The sequence below is a fragment of the Amia ocellicauda genome, chromosome 9, assembly GCF_036373705.1.
Source record: "Amia ocellicauda isolate fAmiCal2 chromosome 9, fAmiCal2.hap1, whole genome shotgun sequence".
Lineage (NCBI taxonomy): Eukaryota > Metazoa > Chordata > Actinopteri > Amiiformes > Amiidae > Amia > Amia ocellicauda.
Window position 1 is genome coordinate 12,415,514 of NC_089858.1, and position 16,211 is coordinate 12,431,724.

A 16,211-nucleotide genomic window follows, 5' to 3' on the forward strand; every position below is an offset into this window, starting at 1 on the left:
AGGATAAGAGTGCCCTGAGGCATGCTGGGAGTGCTCACTTACTCTCCATCTCTGCTCCACTCCACCACGGGCAAGGGGCTCCCGCTCACTCGACACTGGAGCTCCACTTCCTGTCCCAGCATCACCACCACGTCCTGGACACTATCAGAGCCCGAAATCACAGGGGGGGCTGCAGAGAGGAGGGGCGTATAGTAGGGACTTGCCAACCAAACAACCCAGATTTCAATTCCTTACATTTGTGGCCGGGGGCTCACCTTGCACGGTGATGTGGAAGTCCCTGGTGTCTTCTCCGGCCGAGTTCCTGGCCGTGCAGGAGAACAGACCGGAGTGTTCCCTCTGCGCCCTGAAGATTCTCAGAGTGCGTCCCCCGTTCTGCAGCCACAACCCTGGGGTCCCCACAACCTGCAGGAAATCCCAACCACACGCAGAGAGCGGACAGTTTTTGTGTACACCCAAAATTTGACAATGTTACAATTGTAATGGATTAGGAGCAGGTTATCTACTGATGTAATACAATAGCATATAATGAGAGGTGTCTCCTGTTTGCACTGTGATTTGACCCAGCTACATTGTTATTCAGGACATTTGACAACACCCCAATGGTGGGAATAAAATACTGTTTATTGGGTTTAAGTATTTTACATAATCATAAAATGTTGGGAATAAAGTGAGAGGATTGTAAAAGTGATGCAGATCTGTCTTGAACTCGCTTGGCAGAGGGAGTGATGGCCTGGCCATGTGGATGAGGCAAACACACACACACACACACAAACACACACACACACACACACACAGGATGTGGGATGGCCAGGGAGTAACAAAGGCAATGGTTTGGGTTGGATAGGGAGGTTTAATGCCCCATATTTACTGTATATGTGTTGTGGGTGGGATTACAGTCCACCCCTTCTCTGGACATTTTGTTTATAACTCCAATTAGGGATACAGGAGAAAGCAAGAATGACCTTCTGGTTAAGGTTAATTATTTTTTCCCCCTGTATGAAGTGAAGATATTGTAACTTATTAAGTAACGTGTTGATGTAATACAATAAAGCAAACATACTTCCCTAAATTATTTTGTGTCACACCAATCTTTACTTAATACTGTTAGGAACTTTAAGGAAGTTTATTATTATTCATGTATTTATTTTATTACATTTTTCCTCATGTGTGAGTGTATGACTGAGAGTTTGGAAAATCTGCTGTAACCCAAGGCTGAAATACAAATAATTTAATTTCCCTTGGTCAGCCACTAGGTGGTACTGTGCTGTCAGATACAATGGCACTTCATGCTGCAGCACCATGGAGAAATACTGCTCCCATTTATTTTATGTATTTAACAGCTGCTGAAATAGAAAAGAAAGAAAATAGCCCAATACAGGTAGGTCCATCACTCTCAGGATTGAAAGAGCGCAGTTTCCCTGGCAGATGTGAGCGATGTCCAAGAAAACACAACCTTGAGGACACACCCCGCTGAGAGCCTGCAAGTAGTCTTGCTACTCCGCTGCTCTCTAAGCGTAGGCAAGCAGTGAATGGAGAGAGACTCACGGGATGGCCATCTTTGGTCCAGGTGAGGGATGGAGGTGGGATCCCAAAGGCATCACAGTCCACAGACAGGGGCTGCTGTAGGGACACAGTCCTGTTCAAGGGCTGCCCATCATCCTGGATCTCTGGGGGAACTGAGTCAGCAACAGATAGAAACTCATTAGACCCCACCTGAGGAGATTAACTTTTTTTTGTCCACTTCTATAGTGAGCAAGTCATTGGACAAAAATGATATACATAGCACGACTCACTGAAAATAGACTGTGGGTGATAAAGCTATCATTCAAATAAAAGGTTAAGAAATCCAAGATGCTAATTTGAATTGTATAAAGTGGAGTCTTTGATTCACACCCTGAAAAATAAAGTCCGTACTTCATGCCTTTACTGTTTTCTAGGATAACACAGGTGTGTTCTTGGCCAGTTGGCAGTAACCCTTTCATGAAAACAGCATTCCTAAGTTACTTTTAAAATGACAGACAGCTTGTACAAGGTCACAAAGTGTCTGAGAACAGCTGTTTTTGTTGCAGTGCTGATGTTACACTGAGGAGAAGGGACAGGAAGCCATGGTGCAGGAAAATGCTGTTCTCACCCTTTACTTTCAGCTGGGACTTCCTCTCTGCAGACCCCGCCTCGTTGGTGGCCACACATTGGTAGTCTCCGCTGTGACTGGCCGTGGCCGAGGCAATCACGAGAGAGCTGTCCTCTGACACATAGACTTGTCCCGATTGGCCTGTGTGGAGTTCCAGGCCATTTTTAAACCAGCGCACTGTGGGCGTGGGTGAACCTGTGGGCAGAAGAGCAGAGGGGTGAGAAAGTGCACTTCCCTCCGAGGTCCCGAACACAAGCACTGTCTGAAACAGAACTGCAGTGTCCTGGTCAGAGCTGGTAGCACTGAAACACTAATCAGCTGTGGAGCCGAGTTGCAGGGAAACCTCATTAAATGCTGATCATGACACCTCTCAATTTAGTGTGGCATTCAAAGAGCAAAATACAGAGAATGCACAGTGCTAGTAACACAGGGGCGTCTGGTTTAAAGGTTATTCGAACACAAGAGATGTACATCTGTAAACAGAAATGTTGTTGCTGAGCACAAAGACAAAGACAGAGGCAGGGGGCAGCAATTCAAACAAAACAAACCAAAAAAAAAGGCGAATGGTTCCAGCTTCCTGAAGCTCCTAAAACAGAAGTCTGTCAGGACCAATAAAAGGTGAAACAGCTCAGAGGGTTTAACTTTTCTTTCCTTTTTTTATGACATTTTCTCAGGCTTGTCAGCTAATTAGTAGGCTGAGGTTGAGGACTGAAGGCTCCCAGCGTTTCTCATTAAGACCACAAGGACACATGCTAGTGTGATGATTTGTTACTGGCCTGCGCTAAATCTAAATTGCAGAGAAATAAAAGCAAGACGGGTAAAGAGGCTTTATTAACCTTCCGACGCAAAGGGCCAAGGAGGCGCAGTGTAAAGACAGAGGTTTCGACAGCTTGCGTCATAATATAATTTTAACAATTTGAACCACGTAACTGAGATAATTACTTTAATAGGTTTGGACGTGTAGATATTCATTTCAAACTGATACTTTTATGAATCTAATTTTATTTCCCTTTCATTGTTGTGTATTTGTTCCTCACAATAATAATAATAATAATAATAATAATAATAATAATAATAATAATAATGTTGTTACAGCAGAGAAACATATTTTATATGGAATCACCCTAATGCTGTGCTGTGCAGGGATTAGATGCTCGATGAGTCTGTAGTAAGGGTCCTTGTCCCGTTCGTGTTTTTTGTGTATGAAATATCAGACGCCCACAGGGGTGGTGGTGGTATTGGTGGTGGAGGTAGTGGCAGTAAAACATTTGTGAATAACAAGAGGATGTAAATTGTGCTGGCAAATAGCAAAACTGTTTGTTTGCAGGGTGATACACTTAATTGATAAGCCTGCAATAAAGCGGAACACCAACAAGGGGATTAAGCTCATTCACTTAACATTACACAACTGTGCGCCTCTGATAAGGGCGTGCAAGCTCACAAATCTGTGAATTTGCAAAGGTTAGGCAGGCATTAACCCACGGCCGTGTATCCTTGCAATACCACGAACACAAAGCCGTTCACTGCGCTCGAGGGGGGGGGGGCACATAAACAGACCACCACTAAACTGCAGTCTCAGACATTACAGTCTATTATCTCAAGCTAACAGCCTCTAATTAGGATTCCATTCCCAGCAGGCTCCCCCATTGATGAAACCAGATGTGGCCAGATGTGCAGGAGACAAACTGATGTTCCAGCTGTTGTTCTGAACTACCCCCCCCCAGGCACAGTTGCTATGGTGAACATTGATCAACACATTACATATTTATGTACCTCTTGTTCCTCTATCCTCCTTGTGTAGGCGTTGGATAATGACTTGATCCATCACCGTTTAATAAAAATGCAAGTATAAACGAAGGGACGCATATTTAAGCATTGCAGCACAGCCAGCGTGTGTCTTGGGTGTACGCAGCACAATTGAAGCTGTGCGTTAATGATGAAAGAACAGCCGTAATCATGTTACAGCTGGAGGAACAGAAAACGTGACAGCCGACAGTTTTAAAATAAGGTTTCTGGAGAGGAACAGGGCGGCGATGCGAGACACCGATACACAGAGAGCACTTTTACCGCCTACTGCTGGAATGGTTGGCAATGTGAAACAAGTGCACTTCATCAAAGAAAACAAGACTGTGGGATATGAACGCATCATTTTGTTATGAATCGGGTTTTTTTTTAGTTCGCCTTGTGCAATCAAACAAAATCCATCTTAGGCTTTGCAGGCTGGAAAACCTAATTTTGTGTACTGGTCCCCGGAGTGGATTCATAAAGAATGCATCATGATAGAAGAAACCATTTATCTTTGCAGAAACAATGATAATAAGCTATTATAGAATCAGGTGGTGGTGGTGTGGGGGGGTTATCTGCCCATCTAATTATTTCCCTCTGAGAAGGCTGTCTGTAGACAACGTGCCCACAGTTTAAAACGAAGCCCTCTAGCCATGCACTATCCTCATCAGAGATTACCACAGTGATTGTGAATGGTAATTTCATGGTTTTCCCATGGTTTATACCATGCATGTAAAGGGATTGGCTATGCTTTCCCCTCCTGTCTCCCTGACTCAGCTCTCTGATCTCCCACCACAGTTATGCTATGGTAACCATTGATAAGCTGTCAGTTGCCCTGGGTAAAGGGCATCTGCTAATAAATAAATAATAATAATAAGGACAAGGCGTCTTGCACACAAACCTTGAGCAGGGCAAGGGATCACCACGCTCTTCTGGGCCACTTCCTCAATCAGGGCATTTCCTGCTTCAGCAAAGAATGGGGCCTCTGGCAAGACACAACAGATCACATATAGAATCACATATAGAACAGCCGTATAGAATCGATAGCAGGCCTTCGCAGCGATGGAAACTGCTGTGTGTTGCTGCTCGAGCCCTGGCTAAGTTAATTACACAGAGCGCCAACAAACCTCACAACTGCCACTCAGGCGGAGTAATGCCCTTTACAACACAAACGTAGCTCGCGCAACACTGGGGATTAATTTAACCTTTCGATGTTACTGACGGAGCAGGTGCCACGACAATCAAAATAACTAATCTCCAGTGGCAAGTTAGCACAGATAGATAGATACACAATTATATAGATAGATAGATAGATAGATAGATAGATACATAGAATTTGCCAGGAAACTGCATCTCAAGACCACCCCCCCTCACCCCTATTACAACAGTGCACCCAACTCACCCAGCACCTCCAGTGTTATCTCCACTGTATCCTGTCCTGCTTGGTTGGAGGCCACACACCGGTAGAGCCCCCCGTCAGAGCTGTTGACCCCCTTCACAGTGAGGGACCCCTCAGACCCCTCCAGAATCCCCTTGTCTCCCAGTGGTACCCCATTCTGAAACCAGTTGATCACAGGGGTGGGCTCTCCATGTGCCACACAGGGCAGAGTTACAGACTGACCAATCATAGTCTTCAAGAGACGGGGTGTGGACTGTATTTTGGGCGGGGCTGAAAAAAGAAATACACTTCAGTAATTTCCCTCTTTTGTCTCCCTCCCCTTTAACAGTGTGATTTTATCCAATACTTTACTAGAGCTGAGATAAATAAACTGGTGTTAGATCTGATAGAGATCACTTAAGCTTGAAATGTTAAGCGCAAACAGATATCACTGTTGCCATTTGGGATCCAAAAAGCATATAAATATGTGGTCTGTGGCTTATTTGTTCCATAAGCTTGCCTCTGTCCTTAGTGTAGCAGTACCTTGCACATGTAAATTGTAGTTCAGATTCACATTGCCAGCAGGGTTGATGGCAGAACAGGTGTAGAGTTTGCTGTCAGTCAGTCTGGCATCACTGATTTTGAGCGAGCCAGAGGGCAAGACCGTGAACCTGAAAGAGAAAAGACACAGCTTACACAAGCACTGGGTGTATACAGTTCACTTGCGCTGTTTGTTCAGGCTGGAACACATGAGTGGAAACAGTCATCGTTCCGTGTCGAGCTGCGGTGCCAAAACGTAAAAATCCAAAACTGGCAATTCCCAACTGTCTCCTACAAAGAGTGGTTGAAAATAAAGGTTTTGAAATTAGCTATGGACCCTGAGTGTCTCTCAATAAAGCCTTTAGCCTGATTGCTAGGGCTGTCCATCTCCTGCAGCTTCTGTTCTCCGAGACACTCAAGTTTGTGGAGCAGGTTCAAACAGGAAATGCTTTCATGCTCCCCAATCCATCGCTCCATTCTGGCTCACCTGTAGACAGACACACGTGTGTGCTGTCTGGCATGTGCAAATGTGGCAATCAGTAACACAGAAACCACAGTCTTTATGACCCCAGCAGGGCTTGCTTTCCAATAACAGTTGCTGTGTTCACGGTGAGAGAGCTCAGAGGGGGTGGCAAAACCGCATAATTTCTCAGGCAGCTTAGCCATGATTGATGGCATTCAGTCTCACCACGTTTTAATCAGCAGCCCTTCCTCCATACCTACCGATGAGGCTGTGGGTTCGGACAGATACCTGGACTACTGGATACGTAATCGCTTTGTCTGCAAAGCGAATCCATTGAGAGGAGAGGGAAAACATGCAGGTCCCACTGCAATGCACTGGTGTAGGCCCTAGTGTTCATGGAGCTCTAGATAAGAGTGTTTAGCTCATTACGTTTCGCCAGGAGAAGTCAACACGCCGTTTTACTGCACAACATCCCAGGGGGCTGAAACATCACTCCATTCTGTGTTTTATTTTCTCTTCCATGCTTCCAGGCTAACCTCTTTTCTCTTCCATCTCCCGCTGAGCCAAGAAGCAGACCATCCGCGTGACATTATTTCTAATTTACGGGAGCTGCCAGTGCAGCAGGAATACACATCTGGCTCCTGGCTGCGCTATCTGGCAGCACATGTTCTGCCCATCCCTTCCAGGCCATCCTGCACTTACATTTCACTGCTGATGAAGATGTAAGACAAGACTGCATTGTAGGTGGCCCCCTTTAGGCAACCCACAGTGCCTGATGGGGTTGAAAAAAAATCAGTGTGGGTATCAATCAGACAGTCATCTCCATGACAAGTGATTCAATATGTCCAGAAAACCAGCCCAGGCTCACTCTCTGCAGGCTCTCCATTGAGGAAATGAGTGCACAGACACAGACTAAGGTAAAGATTGCCAAGGTAAAATAAAGTCCTTGATTATATTTTTACCAACTTGCTTGAGAAAGTAAATTTTTGGTCATTACTAGTAATTTGGGATAAGGTTCTTGTATGGGTGCTATTAACTATTGAGCAGATCATCCTGTGACTCACAAACTCTGAGTGGTATAATCAGAAGCCTTTACGGACTCTTCACGTTGAATTAATACACATTTTGGAGAAAGCCCGGGTAAAACTGTCATGATGTCAATGCCACTTACCTGGCTGTGATTGGAGGGATGGGATAGGCATCTCTCCTCCAGCTCACCAAGGGGGTGGGGCTTCCTTGTACCTCACAGGGTAGAGTGACTTCTGAGCCGACCTCCACAGCCATGCCAATTGGTTCTTTCTGGCCATCTCCACCTACAATTCTTGGCTTTGCTGGAAAAACAAAAACCAATGCCTAAAGTACTAAGCCTTGAAAATGAAGCTTAGATATTAAAGATTATAGTTCAGAATCAGGAATTTGAATATTAAGTAGTTGTTGGGCTATTTAATAGTTATACCTATATTAAATGAATATTTGGATGTTTGGTTAAAAAAATTACACAATAAATAGAAAAATACAAACTTAGACTCTTTGCTAAGCTCTAATCAGGGACACAGACCAAGGCAGAAATGCGTAGAAATTAGGTCATTTTGAGAAATACATGACTGCAGACGTAGGAGAGCTCATACTGTTCACACTGAGCTGCATCTCACGGCTGGCGTAGCCCACAGGGTTGGTTGCCGTGCAGACGTAGATGCCGGAGTCTTCTGCCGTGGGGCTGGAAATGAGGAGCCGGCCATCAGAGTCCGTGCTGTAGGAGGATCTGTGTCTAGAGAGTGGCTCCCTTCCCTGCAGGAGTCACAGATGAATGCAGTGCTTCAGATCTCACTATAACAATGAACTCCCCTGTTCTCTGCAACACCTTCCCATTGACTTCAAAAAGATCCCACACATTACAGGCATTCAGAAACAAGCCATATGAATTTTATATCTGCATACATCCCAAAATCATAACAGATGATATACATGTAAATTGAACATATTCAGTAGGCTTCCACCTTTGGCAAAAATGTTCTTCTTTCTCACAGGAATTTTTCTTTCTCCCTGCAGGACAGCCTTTTTCAGGTTTTTCAGAACAATAGGAAATATTAAGTGTTGAACACCTCTGCCTTTCCAATCTGCTCCTCCAGTATCAATAACCATCATTGTCCTAAAGTCAAGAACAAACTCTACCCAGCATCTTAAAGTCACACGATACCCTTGGTGTTTTAGGTTCTTGTTTTGAGAACTGAGAACTGAATCCCGGTCTCACAGACTTCTTGGTAAAAGTCATGCTTTAATTATCACACTCTCCACATGATATTGGGTAAAGGGGATAGTCTCTGGAATTCCATGAGCCCCCACCCATGCTTGCACCCCACATTCCAAATGATAGGATAAAACACTTGACTTGTCCCTTTCATTTGCTTTAAGAAAACATAATTAAATGGTCCCTGTCATCCACATTTGGGAAAGCTGGTAAAAAAAATCAGCTAAAGGCCCTTTAGATATCAAAGCTCTGGAAAAACCTCCCCAAGGAAAGACCACACACAGCCATCTCCTCTTGGTGTTTAACCAAATCCTTCCAAATGATCTGATATTTCACAGCATTAGCCTAAGCAGGGGTTTAGCTTAGTCTTACAAAAACTGGGCCATGTTATTCATACTGCACTGGGTGCTATTAGAAACAATTACATTCAAGATCTGTCATGAAGCCCTTTGTCATCGATGTGTAATGTGAGAGGGAGCTAAAATCTTCATTAGGAATTGAAGCCCCAGAGTTACTGCTTCAGGCTACAAGCAAGTCATCATGAAATGTAATTAGATTTTATATCTAGCGGGAAGTTTCCATAGCAAACAAGCATGAGAGGCTACCTTAGACCAGACAACGGTCGGTTTAGGAACTCCGCTGGCATCACATGACAGGGTGATGGCCACACCCTCATTGATGATGTAATGGGAGGGACCTGGACTGATCACAGGGGGAACTGCAAAGAGAAATGGGAATTACATGACAGGCAAGGAGACTCAGTTATAGTCAATTTGATCATCATCCTAATCTGTACACAGGATTGCTACCCCACCCCCAAGATAAATGGGCTGTAATACAGGTAACATTTAAATCCATAAGAGGCCCGTCCCATTTTTTCTTATTCACTCCATGCTGATGCTACTACCTCTTTGCGGTGTACAGAGAAACGTACAAACACTTTTATAATAAGACTATGTCCAAGATTAAACCAGAAGGCTGACCCACTTTACCACTGCAAATTATAATCCAGAGGACATTAGATTTCAGATCATTGGCAAGTGTTCGTTCAGTTGTTTCATGAAGTAGAAAGGAGTAGAATCTAATTTCATTGTCAGGATAAAAGATCTATTTAATGTAGAGCTGCACTTGGAGATGTCAATAAAATATATTTCCAGATTTTGCGTAAACAATGTGTGTGTACATCGTATGGAACATAACCCTCCCCAAATCACTGTTCGGGGTCCCTAATCCTGGGGGCGTTTAATATCTGGAAGTTTCATCATATGCCGCGTATGACTCAGCTGTTCTCCTGCACTCAATATTTGACTATAAACCCTTAAGTGCATCATGAGTAATGTTTATTCGATCAGTCTAAAAATGTATTTTCCATAACTCACAGCTGCAATAACCACTACATTTAAAAAAATACAAAATACACATCTTGAGCCTCCCACTGGGAGTTTATTCTGAGATTCTCTGATATTCCGGGATAACCAGCCGTGCTCACTGTGGATTTCAAGGGTGATGGTTATATTGGCCGATCCGGCCACATTAACCGCAATGCACACATATGTCCCTGCATCTTCCAGTCTGGTCCTGTCAATCTGGAGGCTCCCATCACTCCGAACAAAACTCCTAGAATTCAGCACCACCTAGAGTGAAGGACAGGTTGGTAAGTTCAGGAATATCTCTAGACAAAAAGTTTAAAACTCAGTGGCTGCCATGCAATTAATTTCAAGGGGAAGGACAATAGCAAGTCTTACTGGCTGCCCATTATGTGTCCAGCGTCTACTGGGCAGTGGGATTCCATCTAGAAGCATGCAGGGAAGGGTCAAGGACTGACCAATCACAGAGGTGATTACTGGAGGACCCTGGACCAGAAGAGGAGGTTCTGTAAGTGAAGGAGAGAGAAGGGCATTGCACACAAGAGATGATCATTTTCAACCAAATACATTTCCACAACATCCACTATAACAAAATTCACTGATAGACAAGATTTTCCTTCATGTCACTGTGTGCTCTTTACAAAGTAGACTCAATTGTTCTTCAGTTCAGTTATTTAATGGGACTATCAGTTGAAAATACAGACCTAGACCGGTGACAGAAACACGGGCCTCAACCTTGGTCGACCCAAACTGGTTCTGAGCTTCACAGATGTACACGCCTTCATCGTCCAACCACACACCTGCAGAGAAAAATCAGGTTTTTCACATAACCAGTTTACTGATCTCTTCTAGATGTGAGACCAGGGTTGCCAGACTCTTGCTCTAAACTGAGGTTTATCAGTAAAAGGCCACAAATGAGACTGACAGGAAGTGACTGAATAAAGGAGTGTGAGGGTGCTATGACTCACTCTCTATGAACAGAGCTCCAGATTCCAGCTGCTGGGCACTGTTGTGTCCTTCAGGTTTGCTATACAGAGGGTGCCCGTCCTGCCGCTGCCATGTGACTGTGGGTGCCGGGTAACCCTGGGCAACACATGCCAGGGTCACATTCTCCCCCACTTCTACTGTGACATCATCAGGGGTCACGGAGAACCCTGGCACAGCTGGTGAAAGAGTGCATGTTCCAGGTTAATTTCATTTAATTTCCATCACCATCACTCTGCTAACTCAGTTTTTGCAAATCTTATATGCAGTCTGCCTGGATCTGACTCTGCATCTCCTAGGAACAGTTGTACTCTACTCACTACTCTGGCCTTCAAAGTGTTTTGCTTTGAATGTAGTCTTTAATTAAACTATTTTTAAAAACGTGGAGAAAAAATATTGTATTGCTCTTTACCAAACCTCTACTCCTCTTCCTTAGATTTTCAGTTTCAAACTTTTTACATTCGTTTTGGGAAATTGGGAGGATTTTTAGTTTCATACTGCAAAAAGCTTTAAAAATCCTCTCAGTAATGGCAGTGAGCATCTTGCATTTATTACAGCTTTGCTGGTCTCTCCACCAGGATAAATACAGGTCAGCTGTGCTACAGTCACATCCTTCAGCCGCTTCATATGAATGAGTCCATCTTGAAGTCTGGCATGCTACTTCCTTTTCTGCATTCCTTTTTATTCTTATATCTTTGTTATATCATATATAACAGCTGTTTCTGATTTTGAAGATGGTTGGTGCACCGGTGTTCAATAAGAAATACAATACATTCTCAGCAGTCGAGCACAAAGAATATATATAAATATATATATTTTATGATTGATACATCATAAAATTCTTCCAGGACTACTCAGCATGGAAAGTTTCCAACCCATTCCACTGGAAAGAATACAGGAGGAGACAGAAAGCTCAGTGTAAAAATTCATGCTAAAGGAGTCTTTATTAAATATTTTTATGTGCACTTTGCATGTTGCAACATCCCAAAAGAATATACATCTGGCATGGAAGTATTCATCTTAACGATAAAATCCCAGATTTTTTATTTTATCTTATTTTGTTTGTGTGTTTTTAACAGTTTCACTGTACCCTTGTGGTGTGGCTTTATTTATCTGACCAATCCAAGGCAGTATGGAAGTATTTCATTCTAGTCCTAAGTATATGCATCTCACCCACTCTCCTCGTCAACTTTACCCCCAGGATATTATACCAATTATGAAAATGTACAACAACATAATTTCATGAATTTCTTTGCACTACAGAATCACATTTGAGAGGTTTGCCTTAATATCAATGCTCCCTGCAGTCTTTATAAACCTTCTGGGATGTGAGTTGAGTGAAAACACATGTTGGCAAATCCAGGACCTATAGATACTCTTGGAGAGATTATGAGTGGATGGACAGAAGATGTATATATATCAGGGTATATAAATATTTTGTGGGACCTTGATACCACAAGTTGACCCGGGCAGCTTGCACTCACCCCCCACTTCCAGAATAACCATGGCAGAGGAGGTCCCTGCTGAGCTGCTCGCCACACAGCTGTACTCCCCTGCATCCATCTCCTGCACCCCACTGATCCTCAGCGTCCTGCGCTGGGCGTCCTGCTCTGCGAAGGGCAGCATCTGCACCTGCAGATCACCTGGACAAACACACACCCACACCTAATGTCAGGATAATATGAGGAGCCACAACATCAGTCACCTCACCTCCCAGTTCCCCAGCTCCAGGTCTCAGTGTCTCCAGGGTACTCTTCCAAGGATATATGCCACAGGCCTTCAGCGCAAGTGCCCCTTAATCAGTAACACTCTAGAACAAAAACCTCCAACCACCACCCATACTGAAACTCCCAATTAAAGATGCTCCAACTCTCAAGGTCTATTCTTTGCCCACCTGCAGACAGGTATGGAGAACAGCTATACCTATCTAGTCACAATTGCATTCAAGATCACACTTGGGTTACAAATCCTCTGGAATTGTGCCCATAATTTAGAGACTAATCATTGGGACACTGCTGGGAACAACCAAGTTTGAGGTCTTAAGTGACCATTGAACAGACATTTCAAATTAACCTGTTATTAGCTCCCTGCAGGATGCTGGTTTTAAAATGTGGAATTAACTTGTACCTGCCCTCTCTGGTAATCCAATTTCTATTATTTAGCATTCTGGGGAGGATTCTATTTCTCCATTACATGTAGACTTCCATTACAGATATAATTTGTGACTTGCTTTTGTAAAAGGCAAAGAAGATTAAAGATCAGTGACTCATGGACAAACAGTAATAACTTGTTTAGTTGGGTTTAGTTGTGATATTCACAGCCTCACACACTTATCTATATTTGCCTCTTCACACAGGTAGTGCACACTAGAGGTGAGCCCAGTGTGACTCAATTTACCTTTGTACCATGTGACCAGAGGTGGCGGGACTCCACTGGACTGGCATTCCAAGATGGCGTCCTCCCCGGCAGCCACCATCACTGTAGGCTTCACCACGGAAATGCTCGGAGGTTCTGTAGCCGAGGGTCAAAGGCCAACAGGTCAAAAGATAAAAATGCACCAAGTCCCCACTTGCTTAGTTGACTTACAGACTCCCACAAGAAAGACCTTTAAAAGAGCTATAATTATGTTTTCAATGTCGCGTTAAAACTGTAGTCCAGCACGGAGGGGACACATAATTATAGCACAACCTGTAGTTTAAAAGACAGACTCGCAATTTGTTTGTCTAATTGAAAAACAGTCCAGGCATTGTAAAAACTGCACATGTCCTGACATACAGGCAGCTGAGGTATGTTGTAATGGTGAAATGTAAAAATAATTCCACTTGGCTGAAGGTTTTTACTGTAGCTTTAAAATTACTAAATGCACGACCTAAAAAACTACGGGCTACAGCAATCTGAACGTCTCCTCCATGCCTTGTCAGATAAAGAGCAGTAAGAAACAACACAGCCTGAAACAACAGCAAAATATAGGACCAGCATATTCCACTGATATCTATCATCCTCAATCAGTACAGAGCTGGCTGTCAAGCCAACCAGCGCTGTACCAACAGGAAGACACAGGAACCTGCTGATTGTCAGCTTGCGACTTTGGCTCGCAGACATGGTGCAGCGCAGGAAGAAAGATAAGAAAAATGAAAGGGTTTCAAACCATACAGCTGTCAGACAGAGCTGTTTCAAACTCTCAGTGCTGCTTGCTGAGCCCAGAATCCTTCATTAAAGAATGGCAAGCGTAAACCATCCCCTCACCTGTGTAGCTGAGAGTGACAGTCTGCGTGTCTGTGCCCTCAGTGTTGGAGGCCAGGCAGGTATAGCTGCCAGCGTCCTCTGGGGCGGCCTCTCTGATCGTCAGGGTCCCATGTTCGGAAACAGAGACTCTGAGGGGTGCAATTGAAAAATCGCTTTGATTTGCTGCAGGTGCATTAACAGAAGATGCGACGCCGTATAACCGAGCACCATGTACCCAGTCTAGACAGCCTGATGAAAGGACCCTGACAGAATGAGACATATTTCGCATATTTCTAAATCATGAATGTGTTCCTGCAGAGAACCAGCACAGTATCGGGAAACAAAACAACGACAACAGAAGGAAACAGATAGTAGTCTTTACAGTTTGGGGGGGATATCTAAGAGAGACTTAAATAAATACACACTTTGTTTTTCCTCAAATAATCGAGAGAGAAGCCAAGGGGTGGGGTTCTTAAACTAACATGAAGAAACCCAGAGTAAATGTAATAATCACTTGTGCCCTGACCCTGTCTGTCAATTGAATTTACTTCATCCCTGACGTTTTCTTACAAAACAGTGTTATAAAAATATCCTACGGCGCTGAGGAAGCTTCCCCCAGTAATAATAAGGGCTCACAGGCGCCTGGAAGGCCACAGGAGTCACTGTTGCACAGTAAGAAGAGGAAACCCTTGCCAACTTTGAAGCCACCCCACTCAGTCACAGTCGACTAATGTCAAAACCCAGGTTTGAAAACAGTTGAGTAAATAATTAAAAATCAGGATCCCTTACATTAGCTTAAATTATCTGTGGATAAGGGAGAATGAGATCCTGGTTAGAGGTTGACAGTGTAATCAGTAATGAGAGGCCATGGCCGCCCCCGTTCCTCAGGTGTACCTGGGTCTCCCTGTGAGGAAGGAATCCCCATGCCTCCAGAAGACTCGGGGTGGGGGGGACCCCGAGGCTGTGCAGGCAATCCGTACCTCTACACCCCGAGAGAAGGCCTGGGTTTTAGGGAAGACCATGACATGAGGAGGTTCTGCAAGGAAGGAAGGGATCGAAGTATTACTACTGATTAGGGAAGCACATTTTGTTTGGACTTGTATTGCCAATAGGGTGAAGCAGTGTGCTTTTAAATGGAATTGCTGATAAATACTTAAGGCACAGGTCCTCAGCTATGTCTACTGACATGCTCCCTTTGAACAGTGTTAGTTTGAAGGTGGGTAGAGTACTGTGCTCAAGAACTATCCCCATCTGACATCACTCACAGCTGCTTGAGAAATACATATTACAGAGCCTTCAATGACATCACGGACTGGAGAAAGACATGACTCCAGCAGCTGTGTTGGACAACAATCACACCACAGCTCCAAAGGCACGCCCTGTATGCTTTTTTAAGTTGATGAACTTGTCCGAATGAGAAAAAAGGTGACAAATATAATATTGGCAAGTTACTTAAAGCAAGGATATTTAATGCTACGTATTGTTCTGTAACATGGAGAGATGCAGCCTTTCACGCAGGCATTTACCTGGCACCAGCAGCCACACCGAAGCCTGGTTCTGGCCATGCTGGTTACTGGCCACACACTGGTACTGTCCTGAATCCTGGGGCATCACAGGGCTGATCTCAAGGGAGAAGTTCTTCAGAACTCGGAGCCGGCCGGTCCTGTCCCCCAGCTCCTGCCCTTCGTGATGCCACGTCAGATTATACCTCACAGAGCCATCTACCTGACAGGACAGCACTGCCGCAGCACCAGGGGGCGCTGTCACATTCAGAGGGCGCAGCAGCACTGGTGGTGGCTCTGTAGCAAAAGGAAACAATGGGTTCAGTGCATCAATGAATCAACTATACCTTAAAGGGACGTGAAGGAACTTCATCAGTGAATCAAAGCCACCTTAAAGGGATGAGGTTGTTAAAGGACAGCTGTAGCCACCAGAGTGTTTGGCTAGAAATCGAGGCAAATGTTAAAATACTGCAGTTGTCCTTGCATTCTCCTCCTTCCACAAGTTGACTGTCACGTCTTCAGGACAAACACACTAAGGTTTCCATTTCATTTTCCACTCATGTTGCCAGTGCATTGGTCAATTCAGAC

General features: G+C 44.3%; 1 protein-coding gene across 2 annotated transcripts in view; it reads right to left on the reverse strand.

Annotated features, from left to right (window-relative positions):
- The window catches only part of hmcn2 (hemicentin 2), a 64,438-nt gene that overhangs the window by 30,246 nt on the left and 17,981 nt on the right, over positions 1–16,211 (reverse strand). For both annotated transcript variants that reach the window (XM_066713165.1, XM_066713164.1), the window contains 19 exons: positions 15,648–15,920; positions 15,016–15,157; positions 14,143–14,270; positions 13,294–13,407; positions 12,381–12,539; positions 10,881–11,075; positions 10,617–10,712; positions 10,291–10,418; positions 10,035–10,179; positions 9,151–9,263; positions 7,926–8,085; positions 7,469–7,628; positions 5,838–5,965; positions 5,319–5,585; positions 4,818–4,901; positions 2,132–2,326; positions 1,546–1,676; positions 255–402; positions 43–169 (listed from right to left, as the gene is read on the reverse strand). In XM_066713165.1, the coding sequence (XP_066569262.1) occupies positions 43–169; positions 255–402; positions 1,546–1,676; positions 2,132–2,326; positions 4,818–4,901; positions 5,319–5,585; positions 5,838–5,965; positions 7,469–7,628; positions 7,926–8,085; positions 9,151–9,263; positions 10,035–10,179; positions 10,291–10,418; positions 10,617–10,712; positions 10,881–11,075; positions 12,381–12,539; positions 13,294–13,407; positions 14,143–14,270; positions 15,016–15,157; positions 15,648–15,920 (2,893 nt within the window). The remainder of the gene's footprint in view (positions 1–42; positions 170–254; positions 403–1,545; positions 1,677–2,131; positions 2,327–4,817; positions 4,902–5,318; positions 5,586–5,837; positions 5,966–7,468; positions 7,629–7,925; positions 8,086–9,150; positions 9,264–10,034; positions 10,180–10,290; positions 10,419–10,616; positions 10,713–10,880; positions 11,076–12,380; positions 12,540–13,293; positions 13,408–14,142; positions 14,271–15,015; positions 15,158–15,647; positions 15,921–16,211) is intronic.